At 38.1% G+C, this 15,217-nt stretch overlaps 1 protein-coding gene and 1 long non-coding RNA gene across 3 annotated transcripts in view; one reads left to right on the top strand and one right to left on the bottom strand.

Annotated features, from left to right (window-relative positions):
* LOC127494726 (uncharacterized) overlaps positions 1 to 15,217 on the top strand; it is a 578,474-nt gene that overhangs the window by 406,655 nt on the left and 156,602 nt on the right. The gene's annotated exons all lie outside the window — the stretch shown is intronic.
* The window catches only part of abcb7 (ATP-binding cassette, sub-family B (MDR/TAP), member 7), a 61,633-nt gene that overhangs the window by 2,261 nt on the left and 44,155 nt on the right, over positions 1 to 15,217 (bottom strand). For both annotated transcript variants that reach the window (XM_051860822.1, XM_051860823.1), the window contains 5 exons: positions 14,805 to 14,968; positions 12,938 to 13,067; positions 10,126 to 10,297; positions 9,896 to 9,999; positions 6,562 to 6,669 (listed from right to left, as the gene is read on the bottom strand). In XM_051860822.1, the coding sequence (XP_051716782.1) occupies positions 6,562 to 6,669; positions 9,896 to 9,999; positions 10,126 to 10,297; positions 12,938 to 13,067; positions 14,805 to 14,968 (678 nt within the window). The remainder of the gene's footprint in view (positions 1 to 6,561; positions 6,670 to 9,895; positions 10,000 to 10,125; positions 10,298 to 12,937; positions 13,068 to 14,804; positions 14,969 to 15,217) is intronic.

Genomic DNA, 15,217 nt, shown 5'->3' with positions numbered 1-15,217 from the left:
CCTTTAGAAAAATGTTTTTTTGAGGAGGTGGGGTAGTGCACAATAGGCCCCTGTGGCGCGGCCTAAGCTTTTGTCCTTAATGGGATTTTTTTCCTTACATTACTTTTACTTTTATACTTTAAGTAGTTTTGAAACCAGTACTTTTACACTTTTACTTGAGTAAAAAGCTTGAGTTGATACTTCAGCTTTTACAGAAGTCTTTTTAAACCCTAGTATCTATACTTCTACCTGAGTAATGAATGTGAATACTTTTGACACCAGTGGGTGGAAGCTAGGTATTTCACCTTATAACTTGTTAAATATGGATATTTTTTTTTTACACAGACACATCACTTCGCTTCAGAAGGCCTTTTATAATTAACCCCTGGAGCCGTGTGGAGTATGTTTATGATGGATAGATGCACTTTCTTGAGCTTTATACTCGTTGATCCTGTTCACTGCCATTATAAAGCTTGGATGCATCAGGATATTTATTAATATACCTCCGATTGTGTTCATCAGAAAGAAGAAAGTCATATACACCTAGGATGGCTTGAGGGTGAGTCAATCTTGGGGTAATTTTCATTTTAAAGTGAACTAATCCTTTAAAGTCGGCATGAAACGGAAGTTCGGATTGTCTTTTCTTCTCTACTGTGACATCTATCCAAGTGAAACGGCATTTGAAATGAGAGGGCAGGACGTGATTTTGTCCTTCGGGAATTGAATGGAACGTTGGAAGTTGGGCATTGTTAACAAAATGGAGGCAGATCTGAATGCCATTTTGCAGTAAATTGTGGGGGATTTCTCTTCACCGTACTCACCGCCAGCACCCTCACATTAAGAACTTTATTTATTGAGGATGACGAGGACGATCAATGGCATTAAATAATGACAGCACGAGAGAGAGAGAGAGAGAGAGAGAGAGAGAGAGAGAGAGAGAGAGAGACTGACTGAGCACGTCCTCCATCAAAATTAAGTCATTCATAAAAAAAATTAGTTTGCCATGTCCGAAGAGTAATTTTGTCATAATATCCTAATATCTTTTCAATGTTTAAGGGTACTGGACTCCCCAATGACTGGCATCAGCGCTGGTTAAAGCATTGATCTCTATAAAGTGAAGCATCAGCTTCAGCGTTCCCCCGTTTACCCTGCGACAGCGTTTATCCCTCACATCACTGACGTCACTGGATCTGCTGGCAGTTCCAAATAGCTCCGCCTTCGAGTCATTGCATGTGACAGGAAGTGACAATGAGTCATTTTGAGGGGGAGGGGAGGTTAATGTTTTTGAATAAAGATTATGAGAGCACACAAATTAAAAAAAAAATAAATAAAAAAAATAATGAAGTGCACAGATAAATTATCCATAATAAATACTACAATAATCTATACAAAAATAAGAATTATCAATTTTGATATTATGGTGACTTTAAAGCATCTGTGGTGTTTCCATGTTTTCTAGAACGAATTCTATGTTTAAAATGTAAATAATAAAATACGTAATTACAGTTTGAAGCAGAAATATTTATAAACCTACTGTACTTTTTGTCTTTAAATTTTGCTTGTAAATGTCTCCACATATACCTTTATTAAGGAAAAATGATTTTCCATTGTGCCCCTAAAATTGTTTATACGCTTCATTTTTTTTTTTCTTCATAAAAGCGCATGTGTTTCTTGGGAAAAAGGTATGCAACAAGCTTCAAGCCAATATAAGAACATGTACCACAAAATAATGGCAATACATGTTTTTGTTTTGAGTCCCTGTGGGCTGCACGCAAAAAGCAATGTAGACAAGATTCCCGAACAAATGATTTTTGAGGCGATTCTTTTAATGAATAATTCAAAAAGATGAGTTCAAATTATTTCACTGAACTGAAACCATCAGAGCCTTTGATGAATTAACATCCGACTCACTGAATGAATTGAATTTCTTTTCATCCTGTTATTTTATTCTATCCTATTTCATTACTATAAATGAACATTTAGTTTTTACAACTGGAGAGTTAAGTCTGACAATCGGCAGATGCCGTACACACAGCTTAACAGTTCTGAACCCAGAACATTCATTTACTTTCAATGAGACTTGTTAAGACCCTGGAAGGTTAACAATAATTATCTATTTTCCACCAGGGTCATTGTGTGAAAACAGCACCGATGCACAGCAATGTTCTGATAAACACACAAAAGGAAAAAACCCTGAGCGTTTATGCAGGTTTTGCCTTAGGACTGTTTCAGGAGGCCAGAGGGTGTTATTCAGCATTTAAAGCTTAGTTTCTTTTATTGATGCCTTGATATTCACCAGCATAATGCTGCCTGCAGACAGAAAGACTGTGCAGCTGCATCCAAATTGGAAGAACTGGGCAAAACAAGAGATTTAGGGCCATGAAGGGGCACTGACGGAGAGAGAGCGTGTGTATGTTTGAGAAAGGTCTAAGGAGAGCTTAGACACAGAGCAGGGAAGCAGCAGTGTGGGCGTACATGCAGCACTGGCTCTTAAAAGACTGCCAGCAACAAAGCAAAGTATGAAATTAGCTTGCACAATGACAAGTGAATGTGTCTCCCGGCTGTTTTCTAGTTACTTGCATCAATTACGATGCCACTTTTGCCAAGCAAGACTCAAACACTGATAGTATTTTTAGCAGCTGTGTCGTTTACAGCTTGGATGTGGTGCAATTACAACCCATTTTAGATACTGCTGGGTGAACGCAACGTTTCAAAACAATATTTGCTTCTGTTCGGTGGACCTATGAACGTGAGGTTCTTTTAAAGTGCTTTTTCCGGCAGCCAAGTTTTTTTTTCCAGCTGCAGCTGCATCATGTGCTCCACCCCCCACCAGCATCCACATTGAAAAGGTCTCCACACATGGGAGACAAACAAAGGTGTCGCTGAGCATTGGGCAAAAGGTATTTCCACTGTTAATGAGCTAAAAACCTAACGGCGCAGCCCCCGCACACAGCTGAAGACACTGTGAGACTGCTCTTTATAGTTATGAGTGTACAACACTGGGCCAGCTTCCGAAGTGTGCATCAACTTGCATTCTTCTGCTACACACTAAGCAGAGGAATGCTACTTTGAAAAGGGATGCTAAAAGTGCTTGCATTTGTGTACCATACCAGTCTTTCTACAGTAAAGACCTGTTCATACCAAGGATGATAACGATAAAGATATAGCTTTAAAAACTGCTTTAAATTTTTTTAAAAATGGCAACGCCACAATGACAATGGCAAAGAGGAACAATATCATTGGAAATCACTTTCAGAACGATTTTTTACCAGCTGACGAACGCTAAAAACATTGACAGCCAATCACAATCCATCCTGTTTTAAAGAGCTTGAGCATTTAAAGCAGCAGACGACAAAACTGCATCACGCATTTATAATAAACAGAACGATATTGTGTATTGGTGTGGATGCTAATATAGTTATTGTTCTTGGTGAGAAATGCACTGAATGTGTTTTTACCGAGTTGGCTAATGAATCTCGTCTGCTACAGTCATCAGCAAGTCATCATTTTTTACTTTTACTGCACTCAAAAAAACGAAATCCCATCAACAAAAGTGCAAGTAAAAATTCTAATTTGTTGATTTCATTAAACCTTTTAAGTTGCAAACAGTATTTTGTTTGCAACTTAGTTCTGTTGACAATGATGATTCATTACATAAGCTTATTACTGTGTGTAATTTAAGCTTTAGAGTTGTCAAAAGTACAGACTTCGGTACTGAAATTTAAGAAATCTGAAGCTTTGAGCGCTGTTGAGCGGATTCGTAAAGACCTCGGATTGGCCATTGTGTTGACGCGCTCTTCGGATATGTCTGTGATTGGCTATGATGATCAACGCATGGGAGCGTTTGAAAGCACACAGAAGTATTTGAATTTGAAAGCGTTTTGAAAGCGGGAGGGTTTGAAAGCAGGCATCTGTCAGCGGACTGGTCCGCAATAGGCGCATGCTTTCAAACGCTCCCGTGTGTTTCTGTGTAAGCGCTCGGTGAAGAGCATCATTGATGTCTATTTATGTTTTTGAAGCACTGATCATTAAAGCCAATCACAGACATGCCAATCAGAGATGTTTACGAATCCGCTCAACAGTGCTCAAAGCGTCACATTTTTAAAATTTCATTTTTATATAGCGCATTTCCCACACACTGGTTGAGTTTTATTTGAAATCCATTTAAACGGTGTTTAAAATAAATAACATTCATAATGAATCCACTATAATTTGTCTATTTTATACTTGTATTTTTCATTATTGTTCTGTATAGCATTACATTTAAAGTATTTGTTTTGGAGTGAAGGGACTATAATACATGATTATAGTGTTCATTTATCGGTATTTTACATTCAGGGCTTAACATTAACACCCGCCAACCCGCTAAATGCGGGTGGATTTCAGCAGTGGCGTGTAACGCAGTCTCTCCTACTACAACACGTTGGTGGGTTGAATTTTATATATAGCTTAAATATACATTTTTCAATTGTAGTCTTTTAAAAGGGCATCTAAAATAATAAACAAAAGGAATGTTTCGATACATATCGATACTGAAATATCTGAAACGCTTCCAATACTCATTTTTCGCAGAATAGATACACGATTCCAGCTGCGCTTTCTCGCTCTCTCATCTCTCTGGCAGCGAGTTGACACACAAGCCCGCCTCCTCTCACTCACATTTCATTTGCTCTGGATGAATATTGTTGGTGTTACAGGATTTGAATTTCGGTGTGGGATTTGCGTGTATTGCGCATAATTTTACTCATTCCCACAGATTTTATGCTCACACCCAAAGTGCACGCACATAAAGCTGCCTCTCAATACTAAATCGAGTTTTTTTTCGCTGACAGCACTTAAACAGTGAAATACACACAAAATAATGTCAAAATGCCGGTTTTGGTGAGTAGTCACATGAACAAAGTCATTTATGCTTTAACGCATGTCTAACAGTGTAATGGATCCGTGCGTCAAGTCTTAAAGTGACAGTAGCCTAATATACCTGCTGCCAAATTATGAGATAATAAAAATATCTAAATGGCAGGTTTTCTGCATTGTATCAATGTCAAAATTGTGGCCAGTGAAAATGCTGAGTGGCTAGTAACTTTAGAAAACCACTAGCCACAGTGGCTGGTGAGCAAAAAAGTTAATTTCAAGTCCTGTTTACATTATTTATGAATGTAATAAAATACGACTTATTCACTGATATGACAGCTATGTTTTTCCTATCAACAATGCAATTTTGACACTGTGTGACTTTTTGCCAGAAAACACAGTAATATAATTACAAGTATTTAATTTTGGGAATCTGATTACATATAACTACAGAGCACTGCGTACTGTGCAGGATACCTGTAGCAACAAAATTATTTTAAGTGGGAACCTTCTTTTCCCATGAATGCATTGTTGTTGATTCGAAAAGACATAAGAGAACACAGTACGACATTGACAAACTCCACACCCATTTCAAGGGTACATCTGAAGGATATAGTCATTGTTTCATAAGCTCTTTTTCATGAACAGGCTGAATGTACAAGGTCACATGGGCAACGACAGCAGCGAGAGAGCTTTCTTCTTCATTGCAATGAAAGAAACAGAAGAGATGTTCAAATGATGTGAATGCTTTTGTCCATCTGAACTCTATCTGAACATTTGAAACTAAACTGATTACAATAATTGTTTTTATGTAGACCAGTGAACAAGGAATAGGCAAAGCAAAAAAAAAAATTTCAATGTTAATACTACAACTAGTACACAAATAAAACTCAATAGTTGTGCAATCTCTAATAAATGTCAGTCTCACTTTCATAAATCAGTTTGTTTTGACTTTTGGCACCGGCCCCATATTGACAAGTCAGATGAACATATACTGCCATTTCCTCAAGGTGGACTGGGTTCAACTAATCTCATGTCACTGTGTCATATAACCATGTCCTGCATACATTCAAACCACAGAATCAAAAAGAGTGGACATTTAAACTTTATACACTTATTTATACTCAGTTATAATTTTAACATGCACATTGTAAAGTAAATAATAAGGACTCCTTTTAATGCAAATCGCTATTTAGGTGATCGTTATAAACTGACGAATAATCACTGGCTGCCCTTTAAAAGGTCAGTAGCCACTGGGGTCAAAGTTTCAAATTGTGAACTTTGACCTGGGAGCTTGCGAGTTGAATGCATTGCAAAATGTTGATGTGAATCCTTACTGTGCGTTCACATCGGCGGGAAGGTCAAAGTAAATGACAAGTTGTGGCAACCAACCAGAATCCTCTCAAGCGAGGACCTCTACATTCCGATTGTTTGCTGCTGAGCCGCATCATAGTTCATTACCATAAAGTTGACCTGACTTCAACTCTCCTCGACGCTCTCACCGTCCAAGATGCACCGCGCCGCTCTCGCCAGAGCTCGGCTCACATTGAAAATGAATGACTTCCTGTCACTTTGGCGCTCTCGCCGGCGGCGGTGTGAACGCACGGTTATAGCTGTCGTATTTTGGATTTAATACTCTATTCTTGAATTATGCATTCGCTTCCTGAACATGATTTTTGTATGTTTCACCACCTGTCACACGCATTTAGAGGTTTCAGGCGAGCTTACCTGATTTAGTACAATAATCTCATCTGCATCCACAATGGTGGACAGCCGGTGTGCAATAAAGACAGATGTTCTGTCCCTCACCATCTCCTTCATTGAAGTCAGAATATTCTGCAAAGAAAATGAGAAAAAAAAAAATGATGGTGTGTTTGAAAAGTGTTGTTTCTCTTTTATCCTTACTCCACTGAATGAGTCTGCAAGGTTAAAAAAAGATTTGGTGATATTTTTGAGATGTTTCATTAAGAAACCGTCTGCCTCATGACAGCAACATTTCTCTGTAATAACAAGCACTGATATGATTGACAGGATTTATATGAAGACCTTCTGACAATAAGATACATTAAAACAGTAGAAAGCCAACAGAGCAAACACTTTCTTGACTATAATAAGGCATAAAGCCTTATGAAAATGAAACAGCTTAGTGTAAATATCAAAGGAAAAGTGTTCTCAAAACATCGGGGAAAACTAGCAGTACTGAGCAGATATTCTTTCTTCAAAGATCTGTTAGTGATCTACACTGCTAAATAGTTCAAAAACTAGGCAGATAAACCAAATGGGTTTAGCCTTTCAGCACAGAAAAAGAAGCATAACCTTCTCAATATTCTGTCTGACTGGCTAGCTTTGAAGTGGTCATGTTATGTCATGATGAAGCAAATTTAACTTGATCAGGGCTCAACCCAAAGGATTTTTTTCTGCTGGCCCGGTTAGGCGAGTGGTTAAAATTGCCCTGACAAAATTTTGGCACAGCCGCAAACAAACAAATAAAAAAGTTATTGTTTTCATTGTTTTTGACCCATGTCACATTGTATTTTGAAAAATAAACTTAGTATGACACCAACATTTTAGACTTGAGAGACATATGTGAATAAAAGCCTAAATTAAATCTGTTTTTCGGATCAGCAGGAAATAAATAAAAAATGAGTTTGGGGGGTTACCGTAGACATCCTAAGTAGCAGACTATGTTAATTGTGACTGGAATGATGGGAGTTAATCACTCAGCGCTGCGATTTTAATGAACTGTGTCAAGTTAAAATAGTTATTTTAAAAGGGCCCGTCTCAAAATGCTTAGGTCTTTCCCATTCATTTGCATTCCATCTTTCTTGCGCTCTCTCTAGAGTAAATGTGTCCAGTATCTGTGTGCTGCCTCGCTAGCTCTAGCTAGAGTTCAATCCATACGGATTCTACTTGCATCTAAAGTGTAACTTACGTGACGCCATGACGTACTACGTGATGTCCTACGGCATTATACAGCACAAGTTACGCTTTAGACGCAAGTAGAATCTGTATAACCGTTTGGACGAAAGCTAGTTATTTTACTGTATAATGTGTTAAATATGGATATTTTTCTTACACAAACGCTCCAGAAGGCATTTATTAACCCCCCTGAGCCATGTGGAGTGTATTTATGACGGATGGATGCACTTTTTTGAGCTTCAAACTTGTGACCCCGTTCACTGTCATTATAAAGCTTGGAAGCATCAGGGTGTTTATTACTATAACTCCGACTGTATTCATCTGAAAGAAGAAAGTCATTTTCACCTAGGATGGCTTGAGGGCGATTAATCATGGGGTCATTTTCATTTTAAAGTGAGCTTATCCTTTAAGACAGGTTAAAGGCTATCCTAACTTTAAGAAGTTACTATTTTATTATTTTCAAGAATATACTACTTCTTAAATGTTGTCTTAATGTTCTTACCTTTTTTCTTAAGATTGTTCTTAAGAAAATTTTTTGGGGATACAAAATATTCTTATCTTTTTTCTTAAGTAAAAAAGAAAAATTTAAATAAAAAGAAAATGGCAGTTAAGAAGATTGTTTTGTGAATCCGGCCCCTGATTCCTTTCTCAACTGTTTACGTTCACTTAAGACATACTGAACTGTGTTTGAGAGAACACTTGCCAAGAAAGGTATTTTGACATTTATTTTGGTATTTAGAGGAATAAATTCGGTGTCCACGTGGACGCTCGCTGTCTGTGGCTGTATGCACAGATAACGGCACGAGTACCAAACTGAGTTCTCTTTTGCCTCTTACACTGGAATGGTTTAAAATTGCTTGAATGTGTAAATTGGCAAGACAAAAACCTTTCACTCTATGATGCTTAAACTTTGCAATTAATCTGCAAATCACATGTGTGCCGAACCGTGGGGCTTGGTCCGTACGGATCACAGATCAACTAAGACCCCTACACTGAGTCCAAAATCACATACTGTCTGAGTAGGTACAACATTTAAATTTACTTCGCGACTGTTAAAAAAGTACATTCTATATAGTATGAATATGGGTAGTATGAATGAAATTCAGATGTACATCATCCACCATGTTGTTATGTGACCTACCAGCATCAGTTGCATCTCTACAGTTCCATTCATGAATACTCTCCTGTGGCCTCATGGGATAGTAAAGTGTCCATCGAACGCGCACTTCAGAATCTCGGCGGACGTAGTAGGACATCCGGGGACTTTTTTTTTTAATTTAATTAAAAATTAATTTAGTAAAAAAAAAATTTTATTTAGTTTTTCGAATACTATGTATTTGGACATACTACTCTGTAGGCGTACTGTTTTTTGCATACTATATAGTATAGAATTATTTGATTATGGACGCAGCGCTGGTGTATTTGACCGTTTAGGTGCACACCCGAAGCTCACTTTTCTTGTTCGTGTTCCATTCCGTCTCTGAGCGCACACACAGTATGTCACCCAAGGAACAGCGCGAGTTCTCTTTCGCGCTTTAAATAACTTTTTAATATGAAGCATATCCCATTTTACAGAATTTTACTGATTTTCACATTAAGTTTGGCCTTTTAAGGAGGAACAAAATGAATGGAATTAGACAATCATTTTATCTAGATTATCATATTTTCATAATCGTTGGAAGCTAAAAATCTAAATCAAAACTCAATTTCAATTAATCACACAGCTCTACTCTGCGATGTCACAGATCAATACATAGCCACATATTTGGTTAGAGGTTAGCTCTGTGCAGCACCTACTGCTCTGCAGATCTTCTGAAGGATCTCAACATTAGAAACAAGTGCCAGAAGTGCAATTTTAACCAGAAAATAATAATTTCAATCTGTTCTTAATGCTTTGAGTGGCACATTTCAACACTTCAACACAGATTGCTTTGTGAATGTAAACCATCTTTACAAAAGGCTGTTAATAAAAAAACAAAAAAACAAAACAAAAAAAAAAAACTATTTGACTTGACAGCAAACCCACAGCTTGTGTGCTTCCATGTGTATAGCCTGTTACAGACAGACAGTACTGTGCAACTGTGTTTCCATACTGGTTATTGAGGAATATATTTAAATCGATAAAAGAGTCCAAGGCTCTTACCTCTTCAGTAATTGAGTCTAGTGAAGATGTGGCCTCGTCATAAAGGAAAATCGGAGGGTTCTTAAGTATCGCCCGTGCGATGGCCACACGCTGCTTTTCTCCACCTATCACAAGAAAAACATGAATCAGACCACTCAAAAAGAAACCATCCTATTCCTCTAAACTGAAGGTGTTCTTTAAGGATATTCACTTTTCTGAAATACTCATAAGACAATGACTGAGGTATGTACCTGAGAGCTTCAGACCTCGTTCTCCGACCTGTGTCTGATATCCATTTGGCATTCTGAGAATGGCATCATGGATTCCAGCAAGTCTGGCCACACGGTACACGTCCTCTGCTGTGGCGGTGATGTTACCATACAGCAGATTGTAAAATATGGTATTGTGGAAAAGCACAGCATCCTGAAATTATATTCACATTTGATTTCTCAGTAGATACTTTTTAACCATCGTGCCATAAAAATGTGTTTCATTTCATTTTTTTTTCCCCCCACAACCTCAAATTATGTCTGATTATGGTTCCCATGGTACCGTACCAAAAAAAAAAAAAAAAAAAAAAAAAAAAAAGGGAACATTTTGCTGTTGCATTTATTTTTTTAAGGAGGTGATAATAATATCTGATAGTTCTTAAGCTGTGTTCACACTGCCAGCAACTTTGTCGCTGCATGTTGCCAGTGGCTGGCGGTGATGTTGCTAGTGGGTTCTAGTGGGGGACAAATGGCGCTTTTCCACTGCATGGTACAGTTCGGTACGGCTCGATACAGCTCACTTTTTGGAGCTTTACCACTGCATGGGACGGCTCGGTACAGAACGGTTCGGCTCGCTTAAATAGTACCACCTCGGTGGAGGTTCCAAGCGAGCCGTACCGATACTGACGTGTAAACACTATGATCACTGATTAGCCAGAGAGAATCATCACTACCAGCATCATTAGGGCCCGAGCACCGATGGTGTGAGGACCCTATTGGAATTGCTCCGTTTCTTATTATTATTCTTCCGCTTCTGGCAAATGAATTGCTTTTTTGAGGGCCTAAACATGCTCAAAACTCATTAAACTTTGCAAATTTACGTCTGATATGGGTTTCAGAATTAGGTGTGGCAAAATGGCATAAAATGTGACATAATAGCGCCACCTACAAAATTTCAATGAAGTGCCCCTCACGCTATGTTTCACGTACAGGTAAGAAATTCGGTACACACGTAACATGTAAAAAGTCTCTTGGTACGAAATCTGAAAACCAACAGGAAGTGAGATATTTTGAATTTTCTTTGCAAAATTTGTGCAATTTTTGCCATTTCCACACGTTGTACTTTAACGAACTCCTCCTAGAACATTAATCAGATCAACATCATATTTGGTCAATCTAATCTAAAGGCCTTTGCAATGTTAAATTGTGAAGATCTAGACTTTTCACTGGAGGGCGTGCCCGTGGCGGCCTGACAAATTCCGATGTTTCGCCATGAAACAGGAAGCTGTTGTAACTCAGGCATACAATGTCTGATCTGCCCCAAACTTCACATGTTTTATTAGAGTCCTGGCCTGAAGACATCTACATGGCAATATTCAATTACAGTCATAGCGCCACCTGCAGGCAACAGGATATGTCATATTTTACACTGTGATGAACTCCTCGTAGAGATTTAACCAGATCAACATCATATGTTGTCAGTCTAATCTTAAGACCATAGCGATGATAAATATCAAAGATCTTGTGTTTTCGTTGGAGGGTGTGTCCGTGGCGGACTGACAAAGTCTGATGTTTCACCATGAAAGAGGAAGCTGTTGTAAACTCAGGCATACAGTGTCCGATTTGCCCCAAACTTCACGTTTGATAAGAGTCCCGGCCTGAAGACATCTATATGCCAATATTCAGTTAGTCATAGCGCCACCTGCTGGCAACAGAAAATGGCATGCTTTACACTGTAATTCACTCCCAGATAAACATTTCAATATGCCATGAAGTACCAAACATACTAGAAACATGTTAAATCATGCAACACTTGGCTAAGTACTAATGTTTGTGATTAACGCCACAAAACAGGAAGTTGTTGTAACTCTCTGCTCCAAACTTTACATGTTTGATAATACTTCTAGCCTGAAGACATCTACATGGCAATATTCAGTTATGGTCACAGCGCCACCTGTTGGCAGCAGGAAGTGTGGCACTTTGAAATGACTTTGCCATATTTCTCCTGTATTTACTCGCTTACATGCATTTCTCCCACTGTTCACTGTTTTCCTAAATCCAACGGGTGGCGGTGAGCCCGGGTGCGAGGGCCCTTTCATCGCTGCTTGCAGCTTTAATTGGATTTGAAATACGACACCCCAAACCCGCTACATTTAAATAGTCAGTAACAAGAAAAAAGAAATGGCTGTATCGTGGTCAGTAGATGAGGTGCAGACTCGTTGGTAGATGAGGAGCAGATCCACAACAGTAGAGGCAGCGCAACTATAACGATTAGTCTATAATCCCACCCACTTTCAAGCAGTACTAACTGCAATGGAAACTCAAACCAAAAGTAAAGCGAGCTGAGATGTGCCGTACTGAGCTGAGCCGAGTAGTACCACGCAGTGGAAAAGCGCCAAAAGAGTTTTTTTAGTACATCGTAGTTATATAAGCACCCTAAACATGAATCAGTACATAAAATGCTTAATATTAAAGATGAACGAAAAACCAGCCATCGCAGCAATTTATCTGAAGTGAAAGCGCAAGCACCGGTCTATCTGGGTTCACAAAACCATTTAGGCTCGAAACCATTCAGTCAGCACGCAGAGTCCCCTTGTATATGTACACAGAGGTATATCATAATGTAGGAAAGTTTCTGACGGCTAAAATAACTTAATCTTGCCGCCGATACTCTATACTACAGGATTTTATGACCGATCATGTGCGCTCCACTGACTTCACTCCTATTGATTGTCTTTCCCTGTGTCGCCAGAACTCACCAGCTCTCCACTGAAACGAATGGGATTGTGACGCTTTGATGCTGCGTGTTGCTGGCGGTGTGAACGGGGCTTTAGAATTAGAACCAAACCCTTACCTGAGGCACAACACCCAGAGCTTTCCTCAAGCTCTCCAAACTAACATCACGAATGTTCTGGCCTGCGATGTAGATGTTGCCCTGCTGTGGCTCGTAGAAACGAAAGAGCAATCTGACAATTGTGCTCTTCCTAGAAAAAAAATTAAAAACATTCTTAAAGCACTGTCTCAACTGTGACCAACATAAAAACACTTTGCACGCACTGGGTACAAAATAGGGCTTTTCTATTGTTCTATTTTTTTAACAAAAGGTCAGAGTGAGGAGGTAAAAACACTGGGCATTTAGTTATTAGTTTTAACAATTATTAGTTATTGACAGAGTTTTATAAATGTACATTACATTTTTAACAAATTTAAATATAAAAAGGTTGCTAGATTTACAGTGTTATTGAAGGGTTAGTTCACCCAAAAATCATTTACTCACCCTCATGTAATTCCAAACCCAAAAAACATTTACTCACCCCTAATGTTGTTTATTTTCAGAACACAAATGAAGATATTTTTAATAAAATCTGAGCTATTTCTCTGCCTCCATTGACAGCTATGCAACTACCACTTTCATGCTTCAAAAAGTTCATAAAGAGATCATAAAACGAATCCACATGAACCGAGTAGTTTAGTCCAAATTATCTAGAGAGTCACGATTGTTTTATATGATGAACAGATTTAGGCTTTTATTCACATATAAACATTGATCTGCGAACATAAACAGAAGCTCAACCACACATGCTTGACGCGCAAGAACATAGCTCGCTGGTTGCTGCGTAACATGAGAATGAACCTCACTGGTTCTCACACATCAAGTGAACATGTTCTGAGTTTCCATTTACCATAACTGATGTGTGCATTGATGAATGTTTATATGTGAATAAAAAACTCAAGTAATCTGCTCATCATAAAGCAATCGTGTCTCTTCAGAAAATTTGGACTAAACCGCTTTTGGTAACACTTTACAATAAGGTTCATTAGTTAACATTAGTTAACTACATTAACATGAACTAATAATGAACTGCACTTCTACAGCATTTATTAATCTTTATTAATGTTAATTTCAACATTTACTAATAAATTATTAAACATTAGTTAATGCACTGTGAAGTAACATGAACAAACAATATGAACAACTGTATTTTCATTAACTAACGTTAACGAAGATTAGTAAATACAGTAACAAATGTTTAACTAATGATCCTTATTTTCCCCCGCTTTTACCCTTTTACAATCTTTTTATGAACTTTTTGAAGCGTCAAAGTGGTAGTTGCATATCTGTCTATGGAGGGATAGAAATCGCTCAGATTTTATTAAAAATATCTTAGTTTGTGTTTCAAAGAAGAATGAAAGTCTTACGGGTTTGGAACGACATGAGGGTGCATAAATGACAGAATTCTCATTTTTGGGTGAACTATCCCATAAACTGTGAAAATGTGTTATCACAGTCTGTAAAAACAGTCCATTTCAAACTTTTGTCTACACCTGACCAGAGAAGAACTTTAAATCGGAGCCTTAAATGTTGGTTGGCAGTTGCTGATAACCTTATTTAACCACAAATTAAATAAAAAATATTTTGCTTTCAAAACTTTGTTAACAGGGTTAAGTTTGACAAATGTTGTAAACAATGTGTGTAAAACAAATTGAATGATATTTGTCACTTGCCATGCTCTAAAAAGGGTTCAAATGATGAAACTTCAGTCATATCACAGAGGTATATGGTAATTATTAAACTTATCTAATAGTTCTCAGAATTTTAGACTTTAATGCTGTATTTCTAAGTAAAAGTGCTCCAATTTGTACCCTATTGTGCCAAGATCACAAGTTCAGTGAAACCTGAAGGTAATATAAGGCAAGTAAATCTTTCCTGGAGCACTTACCCAGATCCACTGCCACCAACAATGGCCACCTTTTTTCCTGCAGGTACTTCAAAGGAAACCCCGGTAAGCACCTTTTGTCCCTCCAAGTACTCAAAATACACATCCTCAAACCTGATGGTGGCTTCCTGTGGTGTAACGAGCAGCGGCGGTGCCATTTCTTTTTCCTTCAGGACACAAAGGTTAAAGAAAAAAAGAAAAGAAAACAAATTTAGCAGTCTGAAGTTTACGTTTTGAGGTTTGAAACAGAATGCTTTTCTCAAACGAATTTCGACGACAATCGATTGTAATGGCGTCATCAAAACAATAGCACTTCGGCACATTTACACTAATTCTACACACAGATGTTATTTGAGAAATCAAATTAGGGTCTCACAAAAATGGCTTGATGGGCAGTGCTGTCATGCAGTGAAAAC

Source organism: Ctenopharyngodon idella, chromosome 14 (genome assembly GCF_019924925.1).
Source record: "Ctenopharyngodon idella isolate HZGC_01 chromosome 14, HZGC01, whole genome shotgun sequence".
In the NCBI taxonomy this organism is placed as follows: domain Eukaryota; kingdom Metazoa; phylum Chordata; class Actinopteri; order Cypriniformes; family Xenocyprididae; genus Ctenopharyngodon; species Ctenopharyngodon idella.
Note: the sequence above shows the minus strand (reverse complement) of the source record. Positions and strands in the feature narration are given on the sequence as shown.